This window comes from Betta splendens, chromosome 5 (genome assembly GCF_900634795.4).
Source record: "Betta splendens chromosome 5, fBetSpl5.4, whole genome shotgun sequence".
Taxonomy (NCBI): domain Eukaryota; kingdom Metazoa; phylum Chordata; class Actinopteri; order Anabantiformes; family Osphronemidae; genus Betta; species Betta splendens.
The window spans coordinates 15,760,114-15,785,285 of NC_040885.2; the positions used below are offsets into that span (position 1 = coordinate 15,760,114).

The 25,172-nt window shown below is 49.6% G+C and overlaps 1 protein-coding gene across 3 annotated transcripts in view; it reads left to right on the top strand.

Moving 5' to 3' along the window:
- Positions 1 to 25,172, top strand: part of slc12a5a (solute carrier family 12 member 5a) — a 94,114-nt gene that overhangs the window by 44,818 nt on the left and 24,124 nt on the right. For all 3 annotated transcript variants that reach the window (XM_029150658.3, XM_029150659.3, XM_029150660.3), the window contains exons 2-3: positions 18,808 to 18,908; positions 19,729 to 19,866. In XM_029150658.3, coding sequence (XP_029006491.1) covers positions 18,808 to 18,908; positions 19,729 to 19,866 — 239 coding nt within the window. The remainder of the gene's footprint in view (positions 1 to 18,807; positions 18,909 to 19,728; positions 19,867 to 25,172) is intronic.

Sequence of the window (25,172 nt, forward strand, 5' to 3'; positions counted from 1 at the left end):
TGGACGGTGGCCGACACAACACAGCTCAGCGGCGTCTCCTGAGTCATTTACACATCACCTGGCTTCCCCCGCCATGGTTTTGGAACGGCAGAAGCTTCCAGTGTGTCTGTGTTTATGGTAGAGGATTACAAATTAATCCGCCTCTGGGTTTAACTGCTGTTTTTCGAGGCAGCATGAGCAGAGTATAGGTCTGTATGTGTGCAGAGATCAGAAAGGGAACATTTAGGAGTGCGTGATTTTGTCATTTTTATGTTGTTGATAAGACTTTCACTTTTTTTGCTGCCGGTTAGATTAGTGTCAGAGTCTAATAGTTTGTTGCCTCAAGGGACAAAAGAGGAAATCCAAAAAATATAGATTTCAAAATGAATTTGTCGCAGCGATTAACGACTTAAAGCTGGATATATGGTCATCATTGATCAGTTTCTATCTAATAATAGGTTTCAGGCTCAAGCTGTCGAAACACTTTCTTTTCTTTTTGTTTCGAGTCCTTGTCGTTGTTTGTCTGCTTCGAATCGATTGTGAGCTACGGACGTGTGTGTGATCATGACACATGTGACAACCGTGTACTTTATGTTGCGTCTCACACTCTCTTACAGGCCATAGAAGCATTTGCTGAAATGGGAACCGGTTGTAATTGCACCACTTTAGTTCCCGGCACCAAAATGGAGGCTGCAGCACAAACACCAATAGTAATATTTATTATCATAGTAAGAGGAACAATTACCATGCTAGTAGCAGGAGGATCCAGTAGTGGTTTATTTGCTGCCTATGGTCTTTTTGCCTCGTCAGGAGACGCGGGGTCAGAGGTCGGCAGCTCTTTTTTTCTCCCTGCGTCTCGTGGTGCTTGGTGAGTTTCTGTTGGCAGTGCACATCATAAGCGCCTCCACATCACTATGCCAACTCTCCACCATGCCAGTCGGCAGCGGTACCACTAAGTAGGTCACGCTGCAGCTCCCCAGCTCGAGAAGGAGGAGAGAGACGGGCAGGGACGCGAAGAGGAGCGATGGAGAGGCGGGCGAACCTGGAAGAGGGCCCGAGACGAGCGCACAATGGGATGAAGGAGCGAGATGAGCAGAGAAAGACAGGGAGGAGCCAGGAGCTCAGCAGCACGGGGCGATAGCGCTGAGTGAGGAGAGATGGCAGCTAAAAGGAAACGAGGCAGCGCAGTCACGAAGGGAGAGGAGCTGATTCATAGACGTGGATCCGTCCTCTTCTTTTTCCTTTTTTTTGTGTGATAATGCGAGATTGCGGCACAGAGCAGCGTGCGACCGAAAAGAAGGTCGAGAGCAGACGGGCACAGTGTTCATAGAAGGTGACGGCGAGGCGGATGAAAGCGGGGCGTACGCGCGCACGCCCGATCTGCACCAGCGTGTCGCGCTGATGCTCCCGCCTCAAAGGCTGCATTGTTGTTCCCCTTCTATTCATTCAGCAGCCGGCTCTGCCTCCACCGAGGACGTCCGTGCGCAGCCGCGCCGCTCAATGAGAGAACGCGGCCGCGCCGTGCGTCTTTGCACCGCGCGTCAAAGAGGCCGCCTCGCCGACGACGCGCACGCGCGCGCTACAGCGGCGAAAAGAGACGCACGCAACAGCGCAAACCAACAGTCGTGCGACTGCTGATCCAGAGGTCCAGCGCGTGCGCGCGGCACCGTTTCACGTTGTCGCGTCTCATCAATCCGCTGATTCCTCTCTCGCCTCCTCCTCTAACGGGGGAAAGTTTTGTCGGAACGCTCGAAATCGCCGAAGCGTGAATCGAGTCAAACTGAAGTTGGTTAAGTCATGCGCATTGGGCTTTTTTTTGCCCTTTTATGCTAAACTATTTTTCATTCCGGGCCGTTAACGCTGACAGCTACAGCATTGTGATGTCGGGATCCTGAAGTGTGCGCGCGGATGAAGCCGCTCGGCTTTGTGCTTTCAAACAATTCAGCCACATGCATCCACAAAGTGTCTCTTTGTCGTTAGAATAAACACGCTTTCCCGATTGTGTAGTTGATACAGTAAAAATGTCACCAACAAAACAGAAATAAGTTGAAAAATTTGAATTTGAATGATTTGAATACAGTAATTGAGCTGGTTGAACACACGTCAGACAAGATAATGATGGCGCTTAAGGTTTGTCTCATCGAGGGCGCTTCCTCCCCAATGGAACAACACATCTCTCCATCTTCTCCCCTTCTTGCCATCGTCCACTCCGTTTAACAAGCGTCTCTCACCGCGCATATGTCTTCTCAATGCGCTTCATTAGCTGCTGCAGCAGGAATAAAGCCATGCACAGTACTGCAACACGAAAACGCTGAGAAGTGTTAGTGAAGTATCGGTGAATTGGAAGTGTCATGGCAACAGCTGCACCATCCTCCTCACTTCCCTCCTCTCCTTTCTTTCATTGATTTGATTAATTTCTGGCCTTGAGCCTGATGAATCTCTGCCAGCTGTGGTGACGACTGAAGGACTTTTCTCTCCAGGATGTTACAGTAGCACAGTCTTTGTGAAACTGACATAATTCTGTATTTCTCTGGGAGCCTGTGAGACACAGCTACTGTACTGTACATGTCAGTCTGTCTATTCAACACATTACTTTGGCATTTTGTGTTAACAGGAAGTCAGTGAAGGGGCAACAATAACTGTCAACCTACTAGTTATTCTATAAAACAACCCGCAGGGAAATAGACCTTATAACATAGACCTGCTCAGAACTTAAGCTTCAGACCCCCTGCTGCTACTAAGACCCCGCAGTCTATTTTTACACAAGGAACTTCTTGAGTCACAATGTACCTTTCCAGTTTGAAAACATAAGTAGAGGCGACGTGTCGGTGCATTTCCTTTTTAGAGGGTGTTTGACACCGGTATCTGAAAAATGTAGAACGATGAAAGATTTATACGGAGCTCTGCTGAAGACAGAGGCCGTCTGCTGGCTGGCATGAAGCTAAGAGATGAAACCTGAAAGCCCGTCCCATCATACCAGCATCACTGATCACATCAGAGCACGGAGCCCAAAATAGCACAATCACACAATCGTGCTATTTAAAAAAAATAAAATAAGTTTTACAATTGCAGACGCGAGACGTGATAGAGCAGCAAACAGCCGTTTCATTTTCCGTAAGCGCTAAACTGTGACTAAAGGAAACCGGTGCAGTAATTCTCCAGCGCTGAAGAATGTGGCCGCTTACTGTACGCAGCCAAAACAAACAAGCAGTCCACACACGTTTTGTCGAGAGCAATGAAAATGCATCCGGTTGCAACTTGTTGTAAGTGAGCGTTACAGGACGATGCATCAACATCCTGCTAAAATGCAAACGGTTGTGAAGCCGACACATTTCATAAATCACCTGGAGAGGCGGAGTTGGTGGGTGACACTGTGTGTGTGTGTGTGTGTGTGTGTGTGTGTGTGTGTGTGTGTGTGTGTGTGTGTGTGTGTGTGTGTGTGTAGGGGGAGGTAACGATGTATGACAGGTAAATAGAGGTCACTTCCTGAAGGATAACCGAGGAGGACTCGCGCGCACACACACACACACACACACACACACACACACACACACACACACACACACACACACACACACACACACACACACACACACACACTGCAGTGCAATGCAGCATCAATTCCTCTTCTGCTCAAAACCACAGGCACTGGCTCAACGCTTTAACTAAGATGGTCTAGAAATTGATGAGGGAACAAAATCAAATAAAAAAATATAAATCTCCAGCCGGAAATTCTAAAAGTGAAGCGTGGGAGGCATAGCTTTCAAAAGGACACACCGTACAGACAGGCAGAGGGGGAGAGACAGCGCGTAGCTATCGAATCTGCAGCATCATGGAGACTAAAGTATTTTCCAGTTTGCAGCCACCGAGGACAAGAGCCTCTCATTTCACCGTGCTTACGAAAGCATATGCACAGAGAGCTCCCACACAGTCCCAGCCTCACTGTGGGTGTATGTGTGTGTGTGTGTGTGTGTGGGGGGGGGTGAAAGGAGGTGGAGAGGGTGTCTCCGCTAAGGCTCCGGCCTTCGGTAGCTGGAGAGCCTCGGAGCGGAACTGATTCAGCCCTTCGCTTTGAGCTCCGGCGCAGCCTTTGAACTGTACACGCGTCCGGCCCCGTGGCTCGAGGTAATTAGCATTTCACCGGCATCCATCTTCAAAGGCAGACGGGGGGCGCGGAGAATCGCACGCGCGCGTCCCCATCAAAAGAGTCCCCGTCCTTGGCGGCGAGGTCTAATATCACCGTGTAAAAAGCTGCTGTGGTTAAATGCGAGGCACATTCAGGTCATATAACAAGTCCCCAAAACAAAAAAGCCTCTCAAGGACAACAAGCCTTTCAATTGTAATGATTATTCAGTCTGGAGTGCACTTTTCAATGTAAATGGAGCGGTCACGGTGGGTTTGAGCCTGTGATCGTGGCATTTGCTACGATTAGTAATTATAACCCTGCTTCAGTGGAGAATAATACAGGAATAATATCTTTCTCTGTTACTCGGGTAACTTCTCATTATTAAACTGTAATTAATGTGTAATTTACTCCCACACGCCACTTCTATCTCCTAAACTGCGAACACAACCTACTGCATCCTATTCGGAGCGTTTAATCCTGCACAGAGACCCGGATCTCGCGTCTGTGATCGTTTTGGCCCGTCAACGTGCACTTTCCAGGATCCTGTCACACGCGTGCTTAAGTGAAGCTGAAGTGTACTTATGAGCAGTGTATTTAACTGAGCCGTGGCAGATGTGCTGCCGGTGCTTAGAGTCCGCGTCTCATCGGCAGACGTCCACCAGCGTGGTGGATAATGGAGGACGGGCAGCTGCTAATGCAAAGACGCGAAAACGAAATTAGGACAAGGAAAATGAAGGTGTGAGCAAATGGAGGAGATTAGACGATTCTTCATGCTAAGCTAATCTAAGCTAGGCTAAGCTAAGCAGCTAGGGGCCCAACATGGCAGCGTGCGGCCATGAATGACTCAGCTGTGGGAGACAGAGACGGCCCGGACTGCATGGATCAAAGGCTTTGCTTATTTCTTTGATTGTCTGCATAAGCGTTCCTCTTTCCCTGAGGCAGACGGATGTGACCCTTGATGCTCTGCACAAACCTGTTCACACTGCTCACGGATGCATCATTAGTTTCGCTTTACGAACAAACGGCTGCAATTCATGATTCCTTTGATGCATTTATTCTATTGTCCCCTTGTTCACCATCTTGTTTTAGCATCACAAGCACAGTATTTTCATTATTGCCTTGTATTTGAAGGAGATCATGAGGATTAGTTCAACATGTCGCGGCATGTTAGCTTTAGCGTCTAAGGCTGCAGACCATCAACACTTTTTTATTTTAGCACAAATTTACTTGTAGGATAAGAAAACATTTATGCAGCAGCTGTTATTGTCACACGCGCATGCACATCTGTCATGTCATCCGACTGAGGCTGGTGTCTGCTCACACCGTGTCTGCGTTCATGTTTTATTCAGCTGGAGTGTGTCTCCCTCCCGTCACTCAGACGGGCTAAGGAGATGCGCTGTGGATAGCGAGCATGGACACGCCATCACTCACCACCTAACTTAATCTGCACGGACGCGCTCGTGCGCCCGCCGGTTCGGACGCGGGGGAGAGCGAGAGGCGCGACACCCGCGCTCAAAACGCGCTTTGTGTTGAGAATAAAAGCGAGGATGCGCACTCGCACGCAGCGAGTGCTCAGCATTCGTACGGCAACGCGGCAGAGGGTTGCGAAAGAACTCAGCGGTTACGGCAAATCTGTGACAAGCGAAATTCATCACTCGGCGCCTTCGCTTTATAGATGGGGAAATAATGTGGCAAAGCAGGGAGATGACTGACGTTCACGGGACAATTATCACACCCAAGGTTACCTCATTACACATCATGACTTGTAAGAGAAGACTTGACGCATCTGAACTTTCCCGTCGGAGCGACAAGGCCCATCAATCACTCACCCACAGCCGCTTTATCAACCAAGTATGCCGGGATAACGCACAAGCCCCCGCTTTGGGTTTAGAGGACAAAACATTTGCGTTAAAATATTGAGGAGCTGTGGTTCACTGGCGTTTTTTTTAGATGTCTTTAAAACAAGCCTTTGGAAAACAACAGGCTGTAGGTTGTTTTTGGGAGATTCACTGACCTGTAAGTGATTCTGAGAGAAGGACCCACTAAAGCCTGTTTGGTTGCCTCTCGCTGATGGAGTTTGGAGACTGGAGGCTGAAGGCTGGAGATTGGAGGCTGAAGGCTAAAGGCTGGAGGCTGGAAGCTAAAGGCTGGAGGCTAAAGGCTGGAGGCTAAAGGCTGGAGGCTGAAGGCTGGAGGCTGGAGGCTGGAGGCTAAAGGCTGGAGATTGGAGGCTGGAGGCTAAAGGCTGGAGGCTGGAAGCTAAAGGCTGGAGGCTAAAGGCTGGAGGCTAAAGGCTAAAGGCTGGAGGCTGAAGGCTGGAGGCTGGAGGCTGGAGGCTAAAGGCTGGAGATTGGAGGCTGGAGGCTAAAGGCTGGAGGCTGGAAGCTAAAGGCTGGAGGCTAAAGGCTGGAGGCTAAAGGCTAAAGGCTGGAGGCTGAAGGCTGGAGGCTGGAGGCTGAGGATGGAGACTGGAGGCTGGAGGGGTTAGCACCCTGCTGGCTTATTTGTGTTCAATGCTGCTACAGCTGCAGGAACATGGGGGTCAGGCTAGCAGCCAAAAAACACAACAACTTTGATCATGGTGTCTTCTCTCATTTTGGCCTTACATGTAAGTCTGGGACCAACAGCAGCATCAGAAGACTCAATGTGTTGTTTTCTCTGTGGAATCACTAATTTGTGATTGTGTGGCTGCGTGAACATCTGCTGTCGCTGTTGCTCTATTGTCTGTTCATAAACCGCTTGTGTCTGTTGAGACCCCAGCTCTTGTTTTGAAGTGGGGGGTCGATGGGTCAGACGAGACCTACCCTAAAGGGTCGTCTCTTTTTATTAGGCAGTAACACACAGCGCTCCATGCAAAGCACGTCAGAAGGTAACGGAGAGAATTGGACTTGTTTATTTTGCGCTTCTGCTTGGTTTCTGTTTTTAGAGCTTCATCCTACACATATTTGGCTGGTACGCCGACATTTGCATTGCAAAGATGTGCAGTGTACAGTAACTAGCAGAGAGCAGCTTGAATAAACGAAAATCCCAGGCACTAAAAACAAAGCTCAACCAAAATCGCTGAATTGGACTCGCTAAACAAACTCTCTTAGAGGCAGAACTGTCTGCCTGTCAAGTTAAAATAAACAAGTTGTGTAACCTTGAACACCCAGAGCATTCGACAGCTCCCGTCCCCAGACTTGGTCCGAGCCAAATTGATGGTTTCTGGAGGCGTGCGTCTTCCAGGAGACAGAGGCCGCATTTTAATGGAGATGGGCAGAAACACGGTGTTCAGCGCGCTCACTGAATGTCTTCTGCCTCACTGATGATGGTAACCACATATGTGGCCCTACATCCGCTTCATTTATTCCAGCCTGCGTGTTTGTAAATGCTGGCAAATTGTGTTTTTTCAGGGGTTTGTTTGTTTTGTTCCTCCGGCCATATGGTTAGTTAACTTTAAAAGGCACATTTAATTTCTGTGAAACACACAGGAAGTGTTTTAAATGAATATGGGTGCATCAGACTCTATGTTTTACATTACTGCACCTTTGGAAAATTAAATGTAGTCCAATATTGTGACCTTTAAACCCGGTTGAGAGTAAGCGGAGGCCGCCGCCCCCTGCGGGGCACCGCGCAGCTTCCTGAAGACAGTATCTCGTATCCAGGGAGGTGTGGGCTGAAGAGGCTGCTGCATTGTGTCTGAGATGGATGGATCTTGATAGCAGCGCCGCATCGGTGTGGAAACCAGCGTCTGGACTGAATGGATTCCCTTTATCGATGTGCTCCTCGCTTCTATCTCCGCTCGTCCTCCGAGCTCACACTCCGCTGCAGCCATTGCTCGTTCCCTAACGCTGCGGCCAACTTTCTGTTTTCTTCCTTTGCGTCATCACATACTGAGCATCCTGGCGTCGCCACAGAAACACTGGGAACAGGGAAGTTGGTGTCAGATTGCAACTGAGCAAAACACGGAGACGACATGACAGCTGTTGGATGCATCACCTGCTAACGTGTCAGTAAGAGGTATGACTGCGCTGCCTCTCCGCCGCTGCAGCACCGAGCAATGCATATTTCAAAACACCCGCTCCCCCATTTGTCTATATGCACAGGACACGCTGTCTTGAGGGATTTCCTGTGCCGTGAATGACGGGTTGTTCCAGTCGCTCCCCGAGGTCGTGTTCAGCAGAACAGGCCTCCGCTGAGTCTTGCAGCAGGAGGAGATTCGAGACAGGAGCGATGGATGGATGTGGTGATATAACTGTGACGGCGGAAGGTCACATCGTGAGGAGCTGCAGCCAAGAGAGCGCTGCGCCCAAACTGCCCGAAACAACGAAAGAACTACAACCTGCCGCCGCTGCTTCTGAGGCAAAAACTCAAACTGTGCTCAAACCCTTTAACTCGACTACGTCTGTACAGTTTTACTTACGTTACTTCAAGCGTAATAACTCTAATTGTGTAATTGCTACTTGACTTCCCACTATCTCACCATGGAAAACTTGATTAGTATGCTGTGTTGTAGTTCGCAGTAGTTTTATTAAGTGCCTCCATTTGCTGCTGTGTTTCTGGCAGACAACACACCCAGGCTTTCATTTATTATTTCCAACCACGTGACATGAAAACTAAACTATCTGCTCCTGTACAGCCGCGTCGTCCTTTGTCTCCTTGCGGAGGATTTTACAGATTCTTTTGAATTCTCTATTCATGTTACTGTCCTGACACATTGATGATGCCGCGGACGCGTTTAAAATAATAATCTGGCTCCAAATGTCCTTGTGAAACCCACCACGCGCCCACAAGCACAACACACCCTGCTCCTGATCTCCTGATGCTGCGCACAGCTTTTGACCTTCACTGCGTTCTGAACTTCAGTCTGGGATCTCCACGGGCCGAGCGGAGCGCCAGCAAGGACGCAAATCAGTCACTGTGAGCTCCCGCGCGTTGGTGCGGTTTCAGGTGGCTCCACGACGCTGTATCAGTCACTGTCACCGAACGCCGCAGCGCCTGGCTCGGCTCCACACGCGCACACATGCGCTCAAAGTCGCGCGTGGACACGCCAGCACAGGCTGCCGCATGCATAATTCATAAGCGTAATGAAAGGCAGACAAAAGCCGCGGTCTTTGAGTTGGAGCCCACCAGGACGCGACCACGCGCACACTCGCTCCCAGCACCAGGCATTAGTCAACAGAGGGCCTCAGCGAGAGGAATCCAAGAGGGAAAAGGGGGGAGCAGCCCCCCCCACACACACACACACACACACACACTTCCCTCCTCGGCCTCCGGGCCCACACGCACAACTTCCTCCTTTTCCCTTTTTTATTCAAAAAATGTTCTGTCTAGACCAGAACCGCTGGACCCCCTGAGCTCACCGGCTGTAACTTCCTGTTTGATTCGGCCGTCTGTCTCCCCTCTGCAGCTCCTCCAGAGTACAGCACCGTACCTCCACTGTGAAAGGTACTAAAGATCAAAATGATTTTCGGTTTCGTGCTGCATGAATATTTGATGAAATGCAGATGACTAACACCCATAAGAATTTAATAAGGCATATTTAGCATTGTGCTTCACTCTGGGTTTGCTGCTGTGGCTCCTAAATAAGAGTCATATTAGTCAGGCGATAACTTTGTTGAGCATCCGCTGGTGCATGTTTGCATGATGCCACTTGCTCGCTCTCTCTCCGTCTCTCTCTCCCAGGGCCCAGCTGTGAAAAAGCTCAGCTCTTAAAGCTTTCATCTCTGTCTAAATCCAAACCAGTGTACCATTATTTATTTATCTGCCAGGGACTAGAAATATCCGCTAAGATCAGCCTGTCTTGGACAAGATGAGCGGCGGCCTTGTGGTGGATCTTTGGGTAGAGCAAATACACACACACACACACACACACACACACACACACACACACACACACACACACACACACACACACACACACACACGGAGGCATTTTGCCCTATCAGTAAAAGGCTGGGACTGCACTCAGCTGTTCAGGTAATGCACCTGATAAATCCCTGAATGCTGTAGTCTTATCTGCGTGGGCCAGATTGAAGAACAAGGCTCCGGTCTTTTTGTGTGTGGCTCCGTCTCTCTGTGTCTTCGTCCCTCTGCTTGTGTCTCGCTGTCTGCTTGCTGCAATGCTTCACTCTCTCTCCTGACTCCATTACTTCCTCATTATGGATCCTCTCCTACAGTACGTCCTTTTCACCTTTCCTGACTTACGTTTTGGTTTCCATTTAAACATCAGGTCTGATGCAGCATCGAGGTAATAATCCAACCAGCACTGATAGTTTTAACTATAGGACACTGGTGCTGTTATTGTGGGCTGACTTGGCTGGAACTGGTTTTGCTGGTTACCCTGGCTGGTCACGTTGACATCATTTCTAGTTTCCAGTTCCAAGGCCAGTGAAGTGCATTGTGAGCTTGCCACATTGACTTCATACTGTGTTAATGACCTCATCATAATATCCTGTAATAGTCGTGCAGCCTGTTGAGGATGTGCCCAGTAAGTCTCCCAGTGGCACCTGAGATCAGCCCATCGTTGCATCTTTGTGACCAAAGAATAAACTATAATGGTATTTCTGAAATTAAAGCGCATGAGAGCATCTGGGCGGCATCAGAAAACTGAACGTAATGAAAGATGATTGAGCATTTTAATGATTCATCATCCGTATTAGCAGGAAATTCAGTTTAAAGTTTTTATTGGCTGGAACCTGGCGCTGTCCTGATCCAGGACCATCATCCCCTCATCGCTAACAGATGGAGCCTGGACAGTTCATGGAAACACACTCACTCACTGGCGCGTAATCTTCTTAGCTGCTTATGTGGTTAAAAAGTAATGCTAGCTGGATACAAAGTGTTTAAAAACATCTGTTAGCACCCAGGTGCTCCAGGGATTGAGTTGGCTGCTCTGCTTTTATGACCCCCCTCCGCTCGTTGCCTTGCAAATCAGTTGAATTTATGCCGTCAGTCCTGTGCAAATTAGTTCGATGTGGATTCATCCCGCTCAGCCTTTCGCCCCACCGTGCCTGCTCGTCTTGACTTTCCGAGAGGATGGCGAGCGGCTTCACTGAAGATATTTTTGGCCACGTTACATAATACGTCTCTCTTTCCGTCTCTTCTCGTGAGGTGGTATGATGCCGTCGAGTTGGCAGGCGAGTCAGCGCTGATGCATTAATTGTGGCGTATCTTAGAGATATTCAGGGGTGTTTTAGCTCCAATCAGCAGCTGTCAGTCACTCACACAGATATAAGAAAACTATTGTTAGAGACCTCGCAGCACTGAGCGGCGTGCCCGACTGCTGCTTGGCTTCTATTTGATGAGATTTTTTATTTTTTTGGGTTTAGAGAGGCAGACAAACCATCTGGGGTTGTGGAAGTCGTCCCAGTCGACCCGTAACCACAAGTGGGTTCAGTAAACACATTAGAAAATCTCATGCTGCTTAGTGGGTTTGCATTAGATTAACCGGCCATCTAAATGATTACGTTCTGAATAAATCGAGACGACGCAGATTTAACAAATTAACATGATGCAGCCTTGAAGTATCAGAAATGACAACTTGAACACCACTGAGCAAAATAGACACACATAGTTATAATATGAGTCAAACCACTGCTGGTTGGTAATCATTCATAATGTGACACTATAGCAATAACATTTTCTGATTTAACATTTCTTATTTGCTCTTTTTTACACCTCACTACTTTAGCTCATGCCTGTTGACTTTATTACTCCAGAATAGATGGACGTTTAAGACAGAAACCTCCAGGGGTGAACACAAGGCCGAATGGCCTTCATACTAGAGGGGGAAATTGGACGGAGGTGAGTGAGAAAAGGGACCACGGGGACGTGATATCACACCTGAGAGGAGCAGAACAAAAACTGAAATAAATGAGGGAAGGCGCTGCGAGAGCAGAGGAGGACGTGCTCTCCTCCGTGTTGTCCTCTGGGCGTCAGCTAGATTGCTTTTTTTCTGACTTCCAACTCGAGGCGGTGAAGCATTGGAGAGCATGGCGAAGGCCGGGGGGGTCGGTCATGGTAGGAGACACTCAGGCGTTAATTTGCACATCGATTCACACCCCTCAGCGTTCCATCAGAGGGCCCGAAAGCTGCAGACCTGGTGAGATCACGCCATAAGTCCCTGCTGCAGCCTGTGAGACCGCGCTGCAGCCTGTAAGACGGTTCTGCAGCCTTTAAGACGGTTCTGCAGCCTGTAAGACGGCGCAACAGCCTGTAAGACGGTTCTGCAGCCTGTAAGACGGTTTTGCAGCCTGTAAGACGGCGCAGCAGCCTGTAAGACGGTTCTGCAGCCTGTAAGACGGCGCTGCAGCCTGTAAGACGGCGCAACAGCCTGTAAGACGGCGCTGCAGCCTGTAAGACGGTTCTGCAGCCTTTAAGACGGTTCTGCAGCCTTTAAGACGGTTCTGCAGCCTGTAAGACGGCGCAACAGCCTGTAAGACGGTTCTGCAGCCTGTAAGACGGCGCAACAGCCTGTAAGACGGTTCTGCAGCCTGTAAGACGGCGCTGCAGCCTGTAAGACGGCGCTGCAGCCTGTAAGACCGCGCTGCAGGTGATAGATGCCCACCGCCTCCGTCCTCCGGCCGCCTCTCTTATATTCTGGCTCAGTCGTCTCATCCCATCACAGGCTCCTGAACTCTCTTATACGTGGCCCTTGTTCAAAATGTGCCAAACGTAATAAACCCGTGATAGCGCTTGGCTTCACGTCTGGACTTGGCACCAGAGGACGAGGAGGAAATTATGTTCCCCGGTTAAATTGGTTTCCTGGCATGTGATAAGTTGGGGTGAGTTTTTAATCCATGACCTCACGACAATATGTCAGCCTCCCAGCCGCTATCGCCTCGTCCATCCTTCCTCTCCCTCCGCCGCTCCCACCTGCTCCCTGCTCCTGGTTTCTGGTTCGGGTGTGGGACACCTTTTCTTCCCTCAACCAATTACCTCAGCGGTGTCTAATCCTGCCCAGCCTCACCTCTCCTCCCACTCGGCCCTTCTCCCTCACCTGCGCCCACGCATTCCTCTCTCTCCGTCATCCCTCCAGCTCCGTTTGACTCTGTGGCTCCCCAATTACAGCAGCAGCGTGCAGCGAGCTGGAGCTTCTCCCACCGGCGCCGGCCGTGCGTGCACGAGGCGTGCGCCCGCCTGACACAGCACGGGGTGTCCTCCCAAGGCGGGCCCGGCACCTGAGGGAGGCCCATAGCCGGGCTCCGGGGCCCAGCGTCGGTGCGTTTACGTGGCCGCCCATCTGACGCTCCTCATTTCGAGTGCACACGCTGAGAGGTTTGTGGACAGGAAACAAGCTACGGTGCGACGTCAGGGACAAGTAGGTTTAAATGTTTCAGCTCTGGGCTGTGAAGTGGAGAAGTGTGATGTGTTGGCAGGGCGGTTCTATCTATTCAGTTGAAATAAAAACAATAAGAAGAAATATTTAGTATGTTTTTATATTAACTACATCGCTTTCTTATTTTAGTGCAATTTAGAGTCTTTTTTTTGTCTGATTTTTCTTCTGATGAAAGATTCTGCATGTTGCTGCTGCTGGCTGCTTAAGCGTTAACACTGCGATGAACTCCGAGGCTCCCTCGTCTGCCTGAACCCGCTGTAGCGGGTCAGCGTGAACCTGTTGAACCTGTGATGCAGCAGACCTGAGTTCAAGGCGCTTCTAGAGCCACTAGTCTGAAATAACAACTTATTACGTGAAGCAGTGCTGGCTATTGTACGCCCCAACCCTTTTTCTCAGTCTGTCAGAAAATTATAATGATAAATAACATAATCTCTCCTGCTAATGTTGTAAAGTATGTCCTAAGATAGTGAAGACAGGAGCAGAGGTGTAAATTAAAAGCCCGAACAAAAAGAGCTCAGGAACAAAGTATGTGTCACTAAGATACATAGTGAATAAAATTCAATCTGCCTTTGCATAATTCGAGAGTCAATTTACTCACTTCTCACCTCAAAGCACATTTTTGTATCTCCCTCTGTCAAATTATTATGCAGGTCATTGTAGCGAAGGGACGGATTTGTCAGTCATTCTTCTGCTGTGTACAATTGCGCCTTTGCCCAATATCAGATAGAGAGGGTGCTGCTGCGAAGGCGCACGCTTGGCATTACACGGGAATTAATCCTGATGCGCACCGCCACAGGCAAGATAGCAGCAGCGAAGGCAAACGGGCCGCGCCGCAGCCGTTCATCACCGGACGCCTGACACGCCGTGGCCCAGTCCCCATGCGATGGGCTGCACGCACACGTACGCGTCCTCCGCTCCCAGCCAATCAGCTGCCGTCGGCTCTGGGACCAATCGGCAGCGAGCGTCTCCGTCTGGGAGGTTGGAGAGACTGTGTCAGAGTTGCACCCCGTGATGCAAACCCGCATTAAAATTCATACGGCGCCGGAGCGCCGGCCTGAATGCTGATCGCCGGTCCTGTCCTGCAGCACTGCTCTGAAAAAGGGCATTTTCATGTCGGCATCCCACCGCGTTCCCTCCGTAAACATTACTATAATAACAGGACACGGGTGAGAGCTGGGAAAATAGGAGTAAAGAGAGTTAGATGATGGGGAGAGTGGGAGACACACAGAGAATAACCACAGAGTGTGAGATGTGGTTATACAAGGCTGTTGTGTCTCTGATGTCGTGCTGGAGCCACGATAGGAGGAGGGGAGTGAGAAAATATCTATTTATGACACCGTGTGTGGGCAGATGTGGGCATGGAACCGTATGCTGTTGCTATTTATTCCTCTCTGCAAGTACAGTAAATCTCTTTTGCATTGAGTAAAAATACAAACCACAGTAGCGCCGTTCTCACCTCATCACGATGGTGCGATAATCAATAATATTTCACACTTCAGCGTACGGGTCATTCACAGTAGTCTGCCATTGTGATGATGGAGGCTCTTTAATCAGATTAAATCTGGTCACTAGTGATTCCACACAGCTATAGAGATTATGTTTGTCTAAGTACATATCAGTCCTACATACGAGTATTGAAAGAAATATTGATTTTAGTCGACAGCCTCCACCACATACAAACATTGTGTGTTTTTATCTAAGCTCGTCATTCAGAGCATTTACAAACGATTCCTCCCCTCGTGTTTAATGCTAGACAGCCTCGCAACTCAAATCTCACACATGTAGGTCAGTTTTAGGCAAAGTCGTACATTTTAATACGCTGTCAATCCCGATCTGACTGGAATTTAGATTAAAGTGACCCTAATCCTTCACCTGGCTCCACCCAAACCCCCCCCGGCTCAGCCAGCGAGTCCCAGTGTGGTGAAACAAGAGGAATAACAAGTGAACTCCCGACCCGCTTGGATTTGGCAACGTACCAGGACACAATAGCGAGGAACGCAGCCAGAAAATCCAACTTTTCTTTTGTTTAATTGTCTCTTTCCATCCCGCTAATTCCATTTAAATTCCTCACTCTTCCACCAGATGAAGCACTTCTCTCTCTGGATGCAAATGAAATGTCTGTGTAAGCGCATGTAGTCGCTGTCTACTCCAGCCGGAGTCTGACTAACAGCCAAGGGAAGAGTTTATATTTACTTTCATACATGAAGAAGCTGTGAATAGCCTAAAAAAAAAGCCTCATTATCAGCATGACTGGCGTCGGTCGTCAGTTACATCTCACGTGTTCACATGAAATGGCTGAAATCCAGCCGTCTCTGCCCAGACGGTGATTAATTGGATGCAGCCACTTTTCTGCTGCTGTACAACGCTGTCAGTGGTCTGAAGCATATGCAGGTACACATAAAGACGCACAGTCCCACACACACACACACACACACACACACACACACCCACACGACTCAAAGAGAGAGGCCGTATGAGTGTGGAGAGAGAGAACAATAAGCGCGACTGTCGCCACCTCAACACTGACCGAGAAGGATCGATAAAACAAAGTCAAACAGCTCTCGCCAAGAAACCTTCTGTGGCCCCTCTGGTCCAAGAGCTATTGGAAAACTGAACTGTCCGGCTGAGAGCAGTGGAGCGGGCGGGCGTCCACTTAATGTAGTAAAAGTTATATTTACACTCCAACGCTGGAAGGTCGAGTGTGGCTCAAAGTCACGGGGAATGCACTCCGACAGCAGCAGACAGAGCGGGGAGAGGGGAACCAGCGGGACAGAGTTTAAAGCTCCGCTCAAACACAGCACGCCGTCACGTACAGTACAGCTCAGCTGCTCATCATTTAAACAGGCTCATAACCAACGTCCCTTCGTTATGAGCTGAAGGCGCGCAGACGCCATGCTTTTGTTTTGTGGGGGATTTGGAGGGCGATCACACGCTCAGTGAGCAGTAAAGCTCTGGATTCTGACCACAGATAGCGACAGGCTTTGATAGTGAGAGCCATTGTTGGACGGATCCCATCAGATTGAAGGAGGATAAGCTGCTCGGTGGATGCGGTCAGAGCACAACTCTTTCTGGGCGCCGTCATTTTGCCAGAAAGGGGGTATCCATCATTTCTTTGATAATGGAGTTTTAATTATAAGGCGATGGGGAGAAATGGGCTGTGGAGAGATCAGTGCTAGGATAGAGTTGTCTTTGGGGCATTAGCCCTTCAGATAATAGTGTGTGTCTGTGGACGCTCGAATGCGCTGGTGTGTGCGTGTGTGCTCGTACCCCATGTATCTTACTTGCAAACACAGTAGCTGATCTATAGCGATTCTAAAAGCGGGTCATTTTGAAGGATTGTCGTTTTGTGCCGTCACTGACAGGTGCAGTGCAGCGCAATGACAAATGACTGAATCAGCTACAGCGACCGGCGATAACGAATGGGTTTGCAACCAGTTCAAGCTGAGAACGTCAGTCACGTGCATTAACTGAGTGCTGCACCTGCTCAGTCACTCTTATACTGTATGTCAGCTGACTAGAGGCATCCTGTCAGGTTATTACAGAGTAAAGCTCCCTGATGACAAGTCACACATCTCCTCACTCACATCAGTTTATCATCATGTCAGATACAAGATCTGATCAGAGGATTTAGCTCTCGGCTCCGTTCTGCACTTACTATTTGCAAATTCATCTCACCTCCGTTTTCCATCTGTCCATTAGCGTTCATGGATATGTCATCTTTACCAGCAACCAGCCTCATGCTGCTCTGCACTGATGCATGTCTTGCTGCATTGAAACAAACAACTAAATAATCCAAGAGTCCTGAAAAGCCTCCGTAGGACGCGCTCGCCTCTATTTTAACTGCAGTGTGGGCTTTAACCTCTGGGTCAGAATGAACCCAACCCTAAGTGCAGCCGAAGCTTTTCCATTTCGCAGGATGGGGCGGAAGCGCGTCTCTCCTTCCGCTCATTCCCAGTTCAGGTCTGACTTCCTGTCCCGTCCGTGTGAGGCCGCGTCTCCCTGTCACTGTGTGCTCTCACCCCATGTGTCTGCGTCTGTCTCCATCTTCTCACCCGCTCGCTTCCCAGGTCTTTGTATTAACCTCTGCTTCCTCTGGGGCCTCTCTCTCTCTCTCTCCCTCTCTCTCCCTCTCTCTCTCTCTCTCTCTCCCTCTCTCTCTCTCTCTCTCTTCTCTCTCTCTCTCTCTCTCTCTCTCTCTCTCTCTCTCTCTCTCTCTCTCTCTCCCTCTCTCTCTCTCTCTCTCTCTCTCTCTCTCCCTCTCTCTCTCCCTCTCTCTTTCTCTCTCTCTCTCTCTCTCGCTTTACTCTCCTCGCGCCCTGATTGTTCATGTGCTGCTCCCTCTCTCGGCGAGTCGCCCCGTCGCTGTAGAACAGTGCGCCGGCTGCTAGCGGTGCCCCGACGTCACGGCACATGGTTGCAGCATCGCGGCTATTTATAACCGGGTGTCACGGCGATCGGTCCGAGGCGGGATGGAGAGCCAGAGGGAGAGCAATCTGCCGTCTCCCTCGAGTGATGCTGGGAGGAAGAGGCGCCGAGACGGCAGCTCAGGCCGCACGGCCTTCGCCACCAGGACCTCCGTGAACTGATTCGAGCCTTGCAGCTTGATGCTGAAGCTAATCAAAGGTTAGCAGTGAGCTGCTGTCCAGTGTGTGTGTCGGTACATGACGCACACGGCTGAAGAGCAAAGCTGCTGGTCGCCTGTGATCCCTTTTCAAACCTCAGCTGGAAGCGCAGGGCTTGATCAATACGTCTCCCAACGTCTGAGCGCTGCCCTTCTGAAGCCGTTGGTTTCACAGACACATGCTTCTCGGTGGAGTCATGATGCCTGCAGCAAGCTGTCACCTAAATGACATCTGCTGCCTCTGCTGTGTGTTTTCAGGGCGACATTTTTATTACGTCTGTGTTCGCATCAAGCTTCTGATCTTCCTGTTTGTGTAAAGAACACTGATTGAGACGCCCCAGTCCGTTTTTTGTTCTTTTTCTTTTTTTTCGTGGCCATATGGAATATATAGCGCTGCACATATTGTGAATGCACACTCCATTAGCCGTGGTCCCGTTTCTCTGCATTTCTCACAGTGAGAGCTTAAAGGGGACCGCGGAGCTGCTTCTCTGGCAGGCGTCCGCCGGTTTGAGCTTTCTGTCCGAGCCGCAACAATCAGATCATGACTAATTAGGAATGTATTTCTGACGTGTCTGTTCTTGAAAGTTGTTTTGCCCGAACTCTGTCTTTCACATGCTGCTCTCTGGTGTCCTTATTTGAGTCCGGTCTAAAAGTAGAGCTTTTGTGTGTGTGTGTGTGTGTGTGTGTGTGTGTGTGTGTGTGTGTGTGTGTGTGTGTGTGTGTGTGCGTGTGTGTGTGTGTGTGCGTGTGTGTTTCTTCTAGGCGACAGTAACCCCAAGGAGAGCAGCCCTTTCATCAACAGCAGTGATGCAGCTGCAGAGAAGAGCCAGCAGTACGACGGCAAGAACATGGCCTTGTTTGAGGTACGGCCCCATATTCTGCAGACTCACCCACACGCACATTTGTTAGCGCACACAATCGGGCAAGACAGAGGGAGGCAGGATGCACTGATTGAATAGGGGCTCTGACGTCGATTAATGGCGTAATTACTGTGTGAAGGGCATCTACCGGCCTCAGGTTCATTCAAGTAAATCTCACGCTGCTACTTGAGGATTCCGGCTCGTGACAGATGCATTCACGTTGCGTTCTCTGCGGCGTTCCTACATTAAACAAGAACTAAAATCCCCCGCTGCCCTTTGCTTTCTTATAGGCTGCAAATGAATTGGATTTTTTGGATTAGTCGTATTTATCATGAAGGACAAACAGCAAAATGTAAGTTGTTAATGATGGGAAAGAGGTTTATTAAGGCGTCTACATGTGCATCAGGGTGAGTCAGGCGTTCATCAGATGAAGGTGAATGATCCAGATTACAGAAATACAGAAGCACATTTATTGCAGAGCGACTGAAAGCAAAGAAAGGAGCTTTTTGGAGAACTGAGAACGTTGTTGCTGCCAAAAGAGGTTTTAAAATCCAGATGGTTCACGTGTGTTTATTAAATACACAGGCGTTACAATTCCTGTTATGATTCAGTCCTTATGTGTTATTAATTTGCATGCTGGTTTGCGACATCACACATTATCACCAGCCACTGTAATATTCCAGATATCCTTCCTTCAGTAATCAATGACAAAGCTCACCACACTTTACAAACTTGGCTGAATAAAAGCGCTAAATGCACCAAACGGGACTCCGTTCCTCGGCCGCTGACTGCAGCCCCTGTGGCTTTGTTGGCTCCTGTGCAGGAGGAGATGGACACCAGTCCCATGGTGTCGTCTCTGCTCAGCAGCCTGGCCAACTACTCCAACCTCCCCCAAGGCAGCAAGGAGCACGAGGAGGCGGAGAACAACGAGGCCGAGCCGTCGCGCAAGAAACCCGTCAAGGTATTTAACACGTGCACAATGCGCTCACACGTGTGTGCGTGCGTGCAGCTACACTGGGATTGGAAGCAGCACATGTTTGCAGTGTTGCTTCAGGATGTGGCCATTTTCTTTTCTAGCAGCAAACTGAGCTAATTCCAGGCACAAGAAGATTTCAAACCCAGGTACGATCGAAAACTGTCAGCGCTAACTAGCTTGCGCAAAGGCAGCCTCGCATTGTTTGTATTTTGATGGAATATTATTCATTACGCAAGGCGCTCCTGCCTCCAGTATAATTTCAAACGCAGAAATGACATTGCGAGCTGTCGGCACCGAACCGCAGGTTTTTCGGTTCTGAAACATGAAAACAAATGACGGTAATCATTTTAATCTCGCTCTCCGCTCCGTGTGCGGAGATAAATGGCTTTTCTGTGGATTTACATTTCCTGCAAGTTTATTGCTTGTGGTGTGCCCTGGACAACTTGTTCACCTGAACGGGGTCATTATCCTTGTTGCCATGGGATGGTCATTAGGTGCTGCTAAGTATAGATTTGTACTTTCCATTAAATTACATAATGAAGCCCTATTAGCACAGTTTTTGATTGTGCTGCTAATGCACTCACTAGAGAAGAAGAACTCAGTCAGTCGATCTTTGTTGTTATCATAAATCTGCTCTTTGTGTTACTGGATTGCATCTTAAATGCCACTTTCCTACAAATCGCCCCCTGGTGTTTTTGTGCCGGTGGATGTGGAGACGGCAGCAGGGAGGAGGGCTTCACTTTGTGTTTTTCTGCTCAGCGCCTGATCGACAGTCGGGCGGCCGCATCATTAGTCCGGCGGGAAATGACGGTCGTAGCGGATGATGATAATGCAAATAATGAAAGAAGGTTTGACAGACAGTTGGGGGGAAAATGACGGATTCACGCGGTCATATCACATTTTACACTCCAGTGTAAGACGGAGCATCGGCACTGAGACTCCACAGCGGTGACAGGTTGACAGCTTCTCTGACATTTGACCCAGTGTGTCTGGTTTTATGTCCAATCAGCCACTGCCGTTTCCTCCACTGTGCATGATATGATATACTGGATATGAATGGTGCAATTCATTCCTTTAGTCATTTATTATTCTACCCCACCTTGAAATCCTAGATTATCCCCTTGGATGCTATTGTTGAACTGTCTACGTTTCCCTGTAGATGAGTATGTGACCTATGACTCAATGGTCTTCTCTAATTAAAGATTTAAAACAACGTCAACGTTATATTTATGAAGCACAGGACCAGCAGCCTCTCAGCACCAGGTCTGCACTGACCCAGTCACAGTATATTTGTAATTTGTAAAACCTGACTTCACCAATCTATTATTCAGTTCCAGCGTGTTGACGCTAGTGCTCCGCCATCGCTGTGCTTCCATGCACGTTAGCACGCGGTGGTAGCGCTGAGGAAGCCCACCGGGTGAGGCTGGAAGCACTGGGGCAAACTGGTCGTCTGTCAGATCCCTTCTTCCAGGTGGAGAATAAAGCGTTGCTCCCTGGGAGCAGAAAGCAATACCTGCAGCTCGATGAAAGCACTTCCCCCCCAGTGATCGAGCCCGCGTCAGCGCCAGGACTGCTGTTAAATCACAGTAAAGTTTCATATTTAAAGGTCAGCGACAGCAAATGATGTTTTTCACTTGGCTCGGCTCATATCCAGCCACGTTCATTTGCACAGGTTTTAACGTATGTGCCTCTGAGATTTCTGCCCTCAGCACAATTTAAATTACTTTTGAAAAGCATCAGCGGTGACAACTTATAGTTTGGGAGGTTTATAGTTTATCAAGATAATACGCAGGTTTTACAGGAACAGGAGATGCCACGTGCGAAGCGGCTGACAGCGACCTGCGTGGGTGATCGGGAGTAAACAGGACACTGTGTCACTGCAGAGAAGCTGTAATTTAGGAGACCTGACATTTAAACTGGTTTGCAAGTAACTTCATAACATGTTACTTGTACGAATGCGGTCGGCGGCGATCCACAGGGGAAATCAGCCCCGGTCCCTGTGTCCGTGCTTTACCTGTGCATTCCCAATTATCTCAGCCCGTGAAGTTGTCCCAGTTTAAAGGCCTCTTTGCTTGGCTCTGCTCAGCCTGAACGACCCTGGGAGCGGCTCTGATCTCCCCCCCATCGTCCAAACACCTTCAGCGCTTTAATTAGTCCGCACGCTGCACCAAGTCACTGCTTCTCCAATCAGCAGCCCGTTCCGCAGGCAATCTCTCCATCGCCACGAGAGGCTTTTCATTAAGGCAGCCTGAGGCGCTTTATCTCTCGCACGGCGACCCCGCTCCTCTATTTCTTGCTCCGCTCCCCCTTCATCCCCCTCCGTCGCCAACCCCATCGGGCCCTGGAGCGAGCGAGCGAGCGAGCGAGCGAGTCAGCCGTGGGAGAGGGCGAGCGAGGCGCCGGGCTTTCTTTGTCGCGGCGTGAAAGCCCAGATTAGCGATTTGGATGGCGGGCGACATAAGGGAGTAGTCTGGAGGTCGCGCAGGTTACGATTGAAACCTGTCACCGCTGATCTACTGCTGATTTACGCTGCTCTGGCTTAACGTGGCCATAACAGCCATGATATGTGCTTTAAACTCACCCTTAAAGCTAATATAATGTCTATTCACTATGTATTTGCTGAAGCACAGACAAACATCTTCACCTCAGCGGTTCAGTGATTCCTGGTCAAAGTGCTGAACCTGAATGAACACATCTCCCTGCAGTATAAGGCACTTTCATGTTATTAATCTGAAACATCCTCACACTGGAACATCTTTTTCCTGACTGTGCCTTTTTGCTTCTTTGTACCAACCTTGTAAGTGGCTTTGGATAAAAGTGTGTGCAAATGACTAAATGTAAATGTAAATGTGATAGCAGTGGCTGCTCAGTGTTCTCACTGTTCTGCCGAATTTTCACTGGAACCTTTGAACGTTATGTGGTTCAGACTTGAGCAGAGCACCAACACCGAGCTACTAACCACGACTGCCTTCGTGTGATCTTCTAGTAACTGGGTTTGAATGGCTTGCTCCTTATGGTCTCTGTCTCCACATATCACACCATAACATTGTATTCAGTTGTTTCCTTGCCGTGTTTTATGATCGCTGCTCATGTGCGTTGAGAGTAAGTCAATGAATCAATACACCTGGTATCTATCCATCGATCCACCGTGTGAAAGGAGGCTCGCCTCCCTCTTCTCAGGTTACTGCCGTCCTGAATTTTACAAAGCGAGCAGAGTAACATGTGCATTAGCGTTTTAGCACTGTGGCTAAACAGAGGTTTCCTCGACCAGTGAGCCTTTTAACTCGGAATATTCTAGTAGCACGTTTGCGACTGACACACACACACACACACACACACACACACACACACACACACACACACACACACACACACACACACACACACACACACACAGTGTTGACCGCTGAGTGTCTGGTTCATCCGCAGCTGGTCAGGGAGGCTGGTGTTTACTGGCCTCTCCTCTCTCGGTCTGTTTAATAATTCAGCACACCTGAGCAGAAACACATTTGCCCTATCAGCTTCTGTTTGGCCAGCGGAGCGTGGAGATGGAATTACAAGCTCCCAATCTGCCTCCCCCGCTGTCCTTAGCCCCCCACCCCCCACCCCACCCCCCCACTCCACTTCATGCCTCCGTCTCTGCGTTGATGACCGTGCATGTTCATCCTGTCATCTTCACTCCTCTTTTCTCCTTGTTTCCTTCTCCCTTATCTTGCATTTCCTCATTTTTGTACCTGCTTCGTTCCTTTCTCCTGTTTTTGCTTTCCTCCTCTCTTCACATCCTCATGTCCTCTGCTCAGGTAAGGATATCAATCAAACTGTATTACTGACGTGGAAGATGATTTCACCAACCGAATACACTATGTTCAACTGTTCTCACAGCGTTTGGCGACGTGGCCCTGCAGGGATATTGTACATTGAACCTGGCTGGAGGATTGTGTAGGTGCAGCTCCGATGAGAAAATAATTCTATTGGTGCAACAAATGCGTGTTGGCATGCAGTGGATCACACCCTGGTGCGTTTGGTGAGCATAAACAGATCCCCGCGAGAGGTGCTTTTACAGATGACACTTGTTTTGCCAGCCTAAGCTGCTGCCAGGGTGTCCCAGAGCCCGAGGGCCTGGAGGCTTCCTCTCCTCCCTCCTGAACCCCACTCATATATGGCACAGTGCAGCGAGCCTCCGCTGCACCTTCCACTTTCATTTTCTCTGCCCTGCAGCTACAGTAGTCTAGGATGTGAGGCAGCGTTCACCTTCGCTTTTTTATTTCTTCTACTCTCTAAACACTAATATGCAGTAGAACGAGGTGCTACTATAGGAGCCTTAGCAATTCTGTGGGGGGGGGGCGGTAATGTAATGATGGCAGTAATGTACAGAAAGATGTAAAACACGCGGTCATTTAACATAATGTGTAGTGTCAAGTATTAATGATGCTGTCTGGAGATGAGGTTGTTTCCACTGTGTCACGGTCACGCTCTGTTAAGCCAGACACACAATGTTGAGGAGCAATTATTCTAAAGGTTGGAACAAATACCAACAGGTGTAATTCAGATTGATCCACTGCAGCACAGCGTGTTGATTTCGCCGCAGTGGGCTTGAAAGCTCCGAGTGCGTCTGACGGATGCACGGGCCGCAGAGACAGAGAGAGGAAGCGAGGGGTCCAGCCTGCTGAGGGTCTAGTGGTAAGTGGCAGGGCAGCAGGAGGCAGTCAATCCGAAGTAGGCGCCGCGGCAGCTGCGGCGAGAGGTCCTGTTGTGTGTCTCGCACACCTGAGCCATCCATTCAGTGGCTGCGCTGCGCTTCCCAGGGGGTCGGTGGGCAGCTGTTCCCTCCGAGTTCAGTGGTGCCTCGCTGGCCTACCTGTGGCGCCGCAGCGGCCTGCGCTCTCTGGGCTCACGGTGGCCGGCTCTCCGGGGAAATCAGCACGCTGCGGCTCCCGCTCTCTTAAGCGGACACTCGTTCTGCACGCGCGCGCGTGTGTGTGCGTGTGCGTGTGCGTGTGTGTGTCGGGGCGGATGCTGGTCAGGATTGCAATCCCTGTCCACAAATGAAGCACCAATTGAGTGAAAATAGAGAGGCGGCGGTTCAAATAAAGGCCCGGCCTTTTCCCCCAGCAGGGTCACTGATTCCATGCATACACAATCGCTGCGGCTGCTTCAGGCTCGGAGAGGCAGCCATTAGTCGACTTGTTTTGTGTGTGTCCTAATTGTTTACCGCAGCTGCACCCGTGTTTTATCATGTTCACTTTCTCAGACTTAGCGTAAGCTCTCTGTACATCCTGTAACACGTGGGA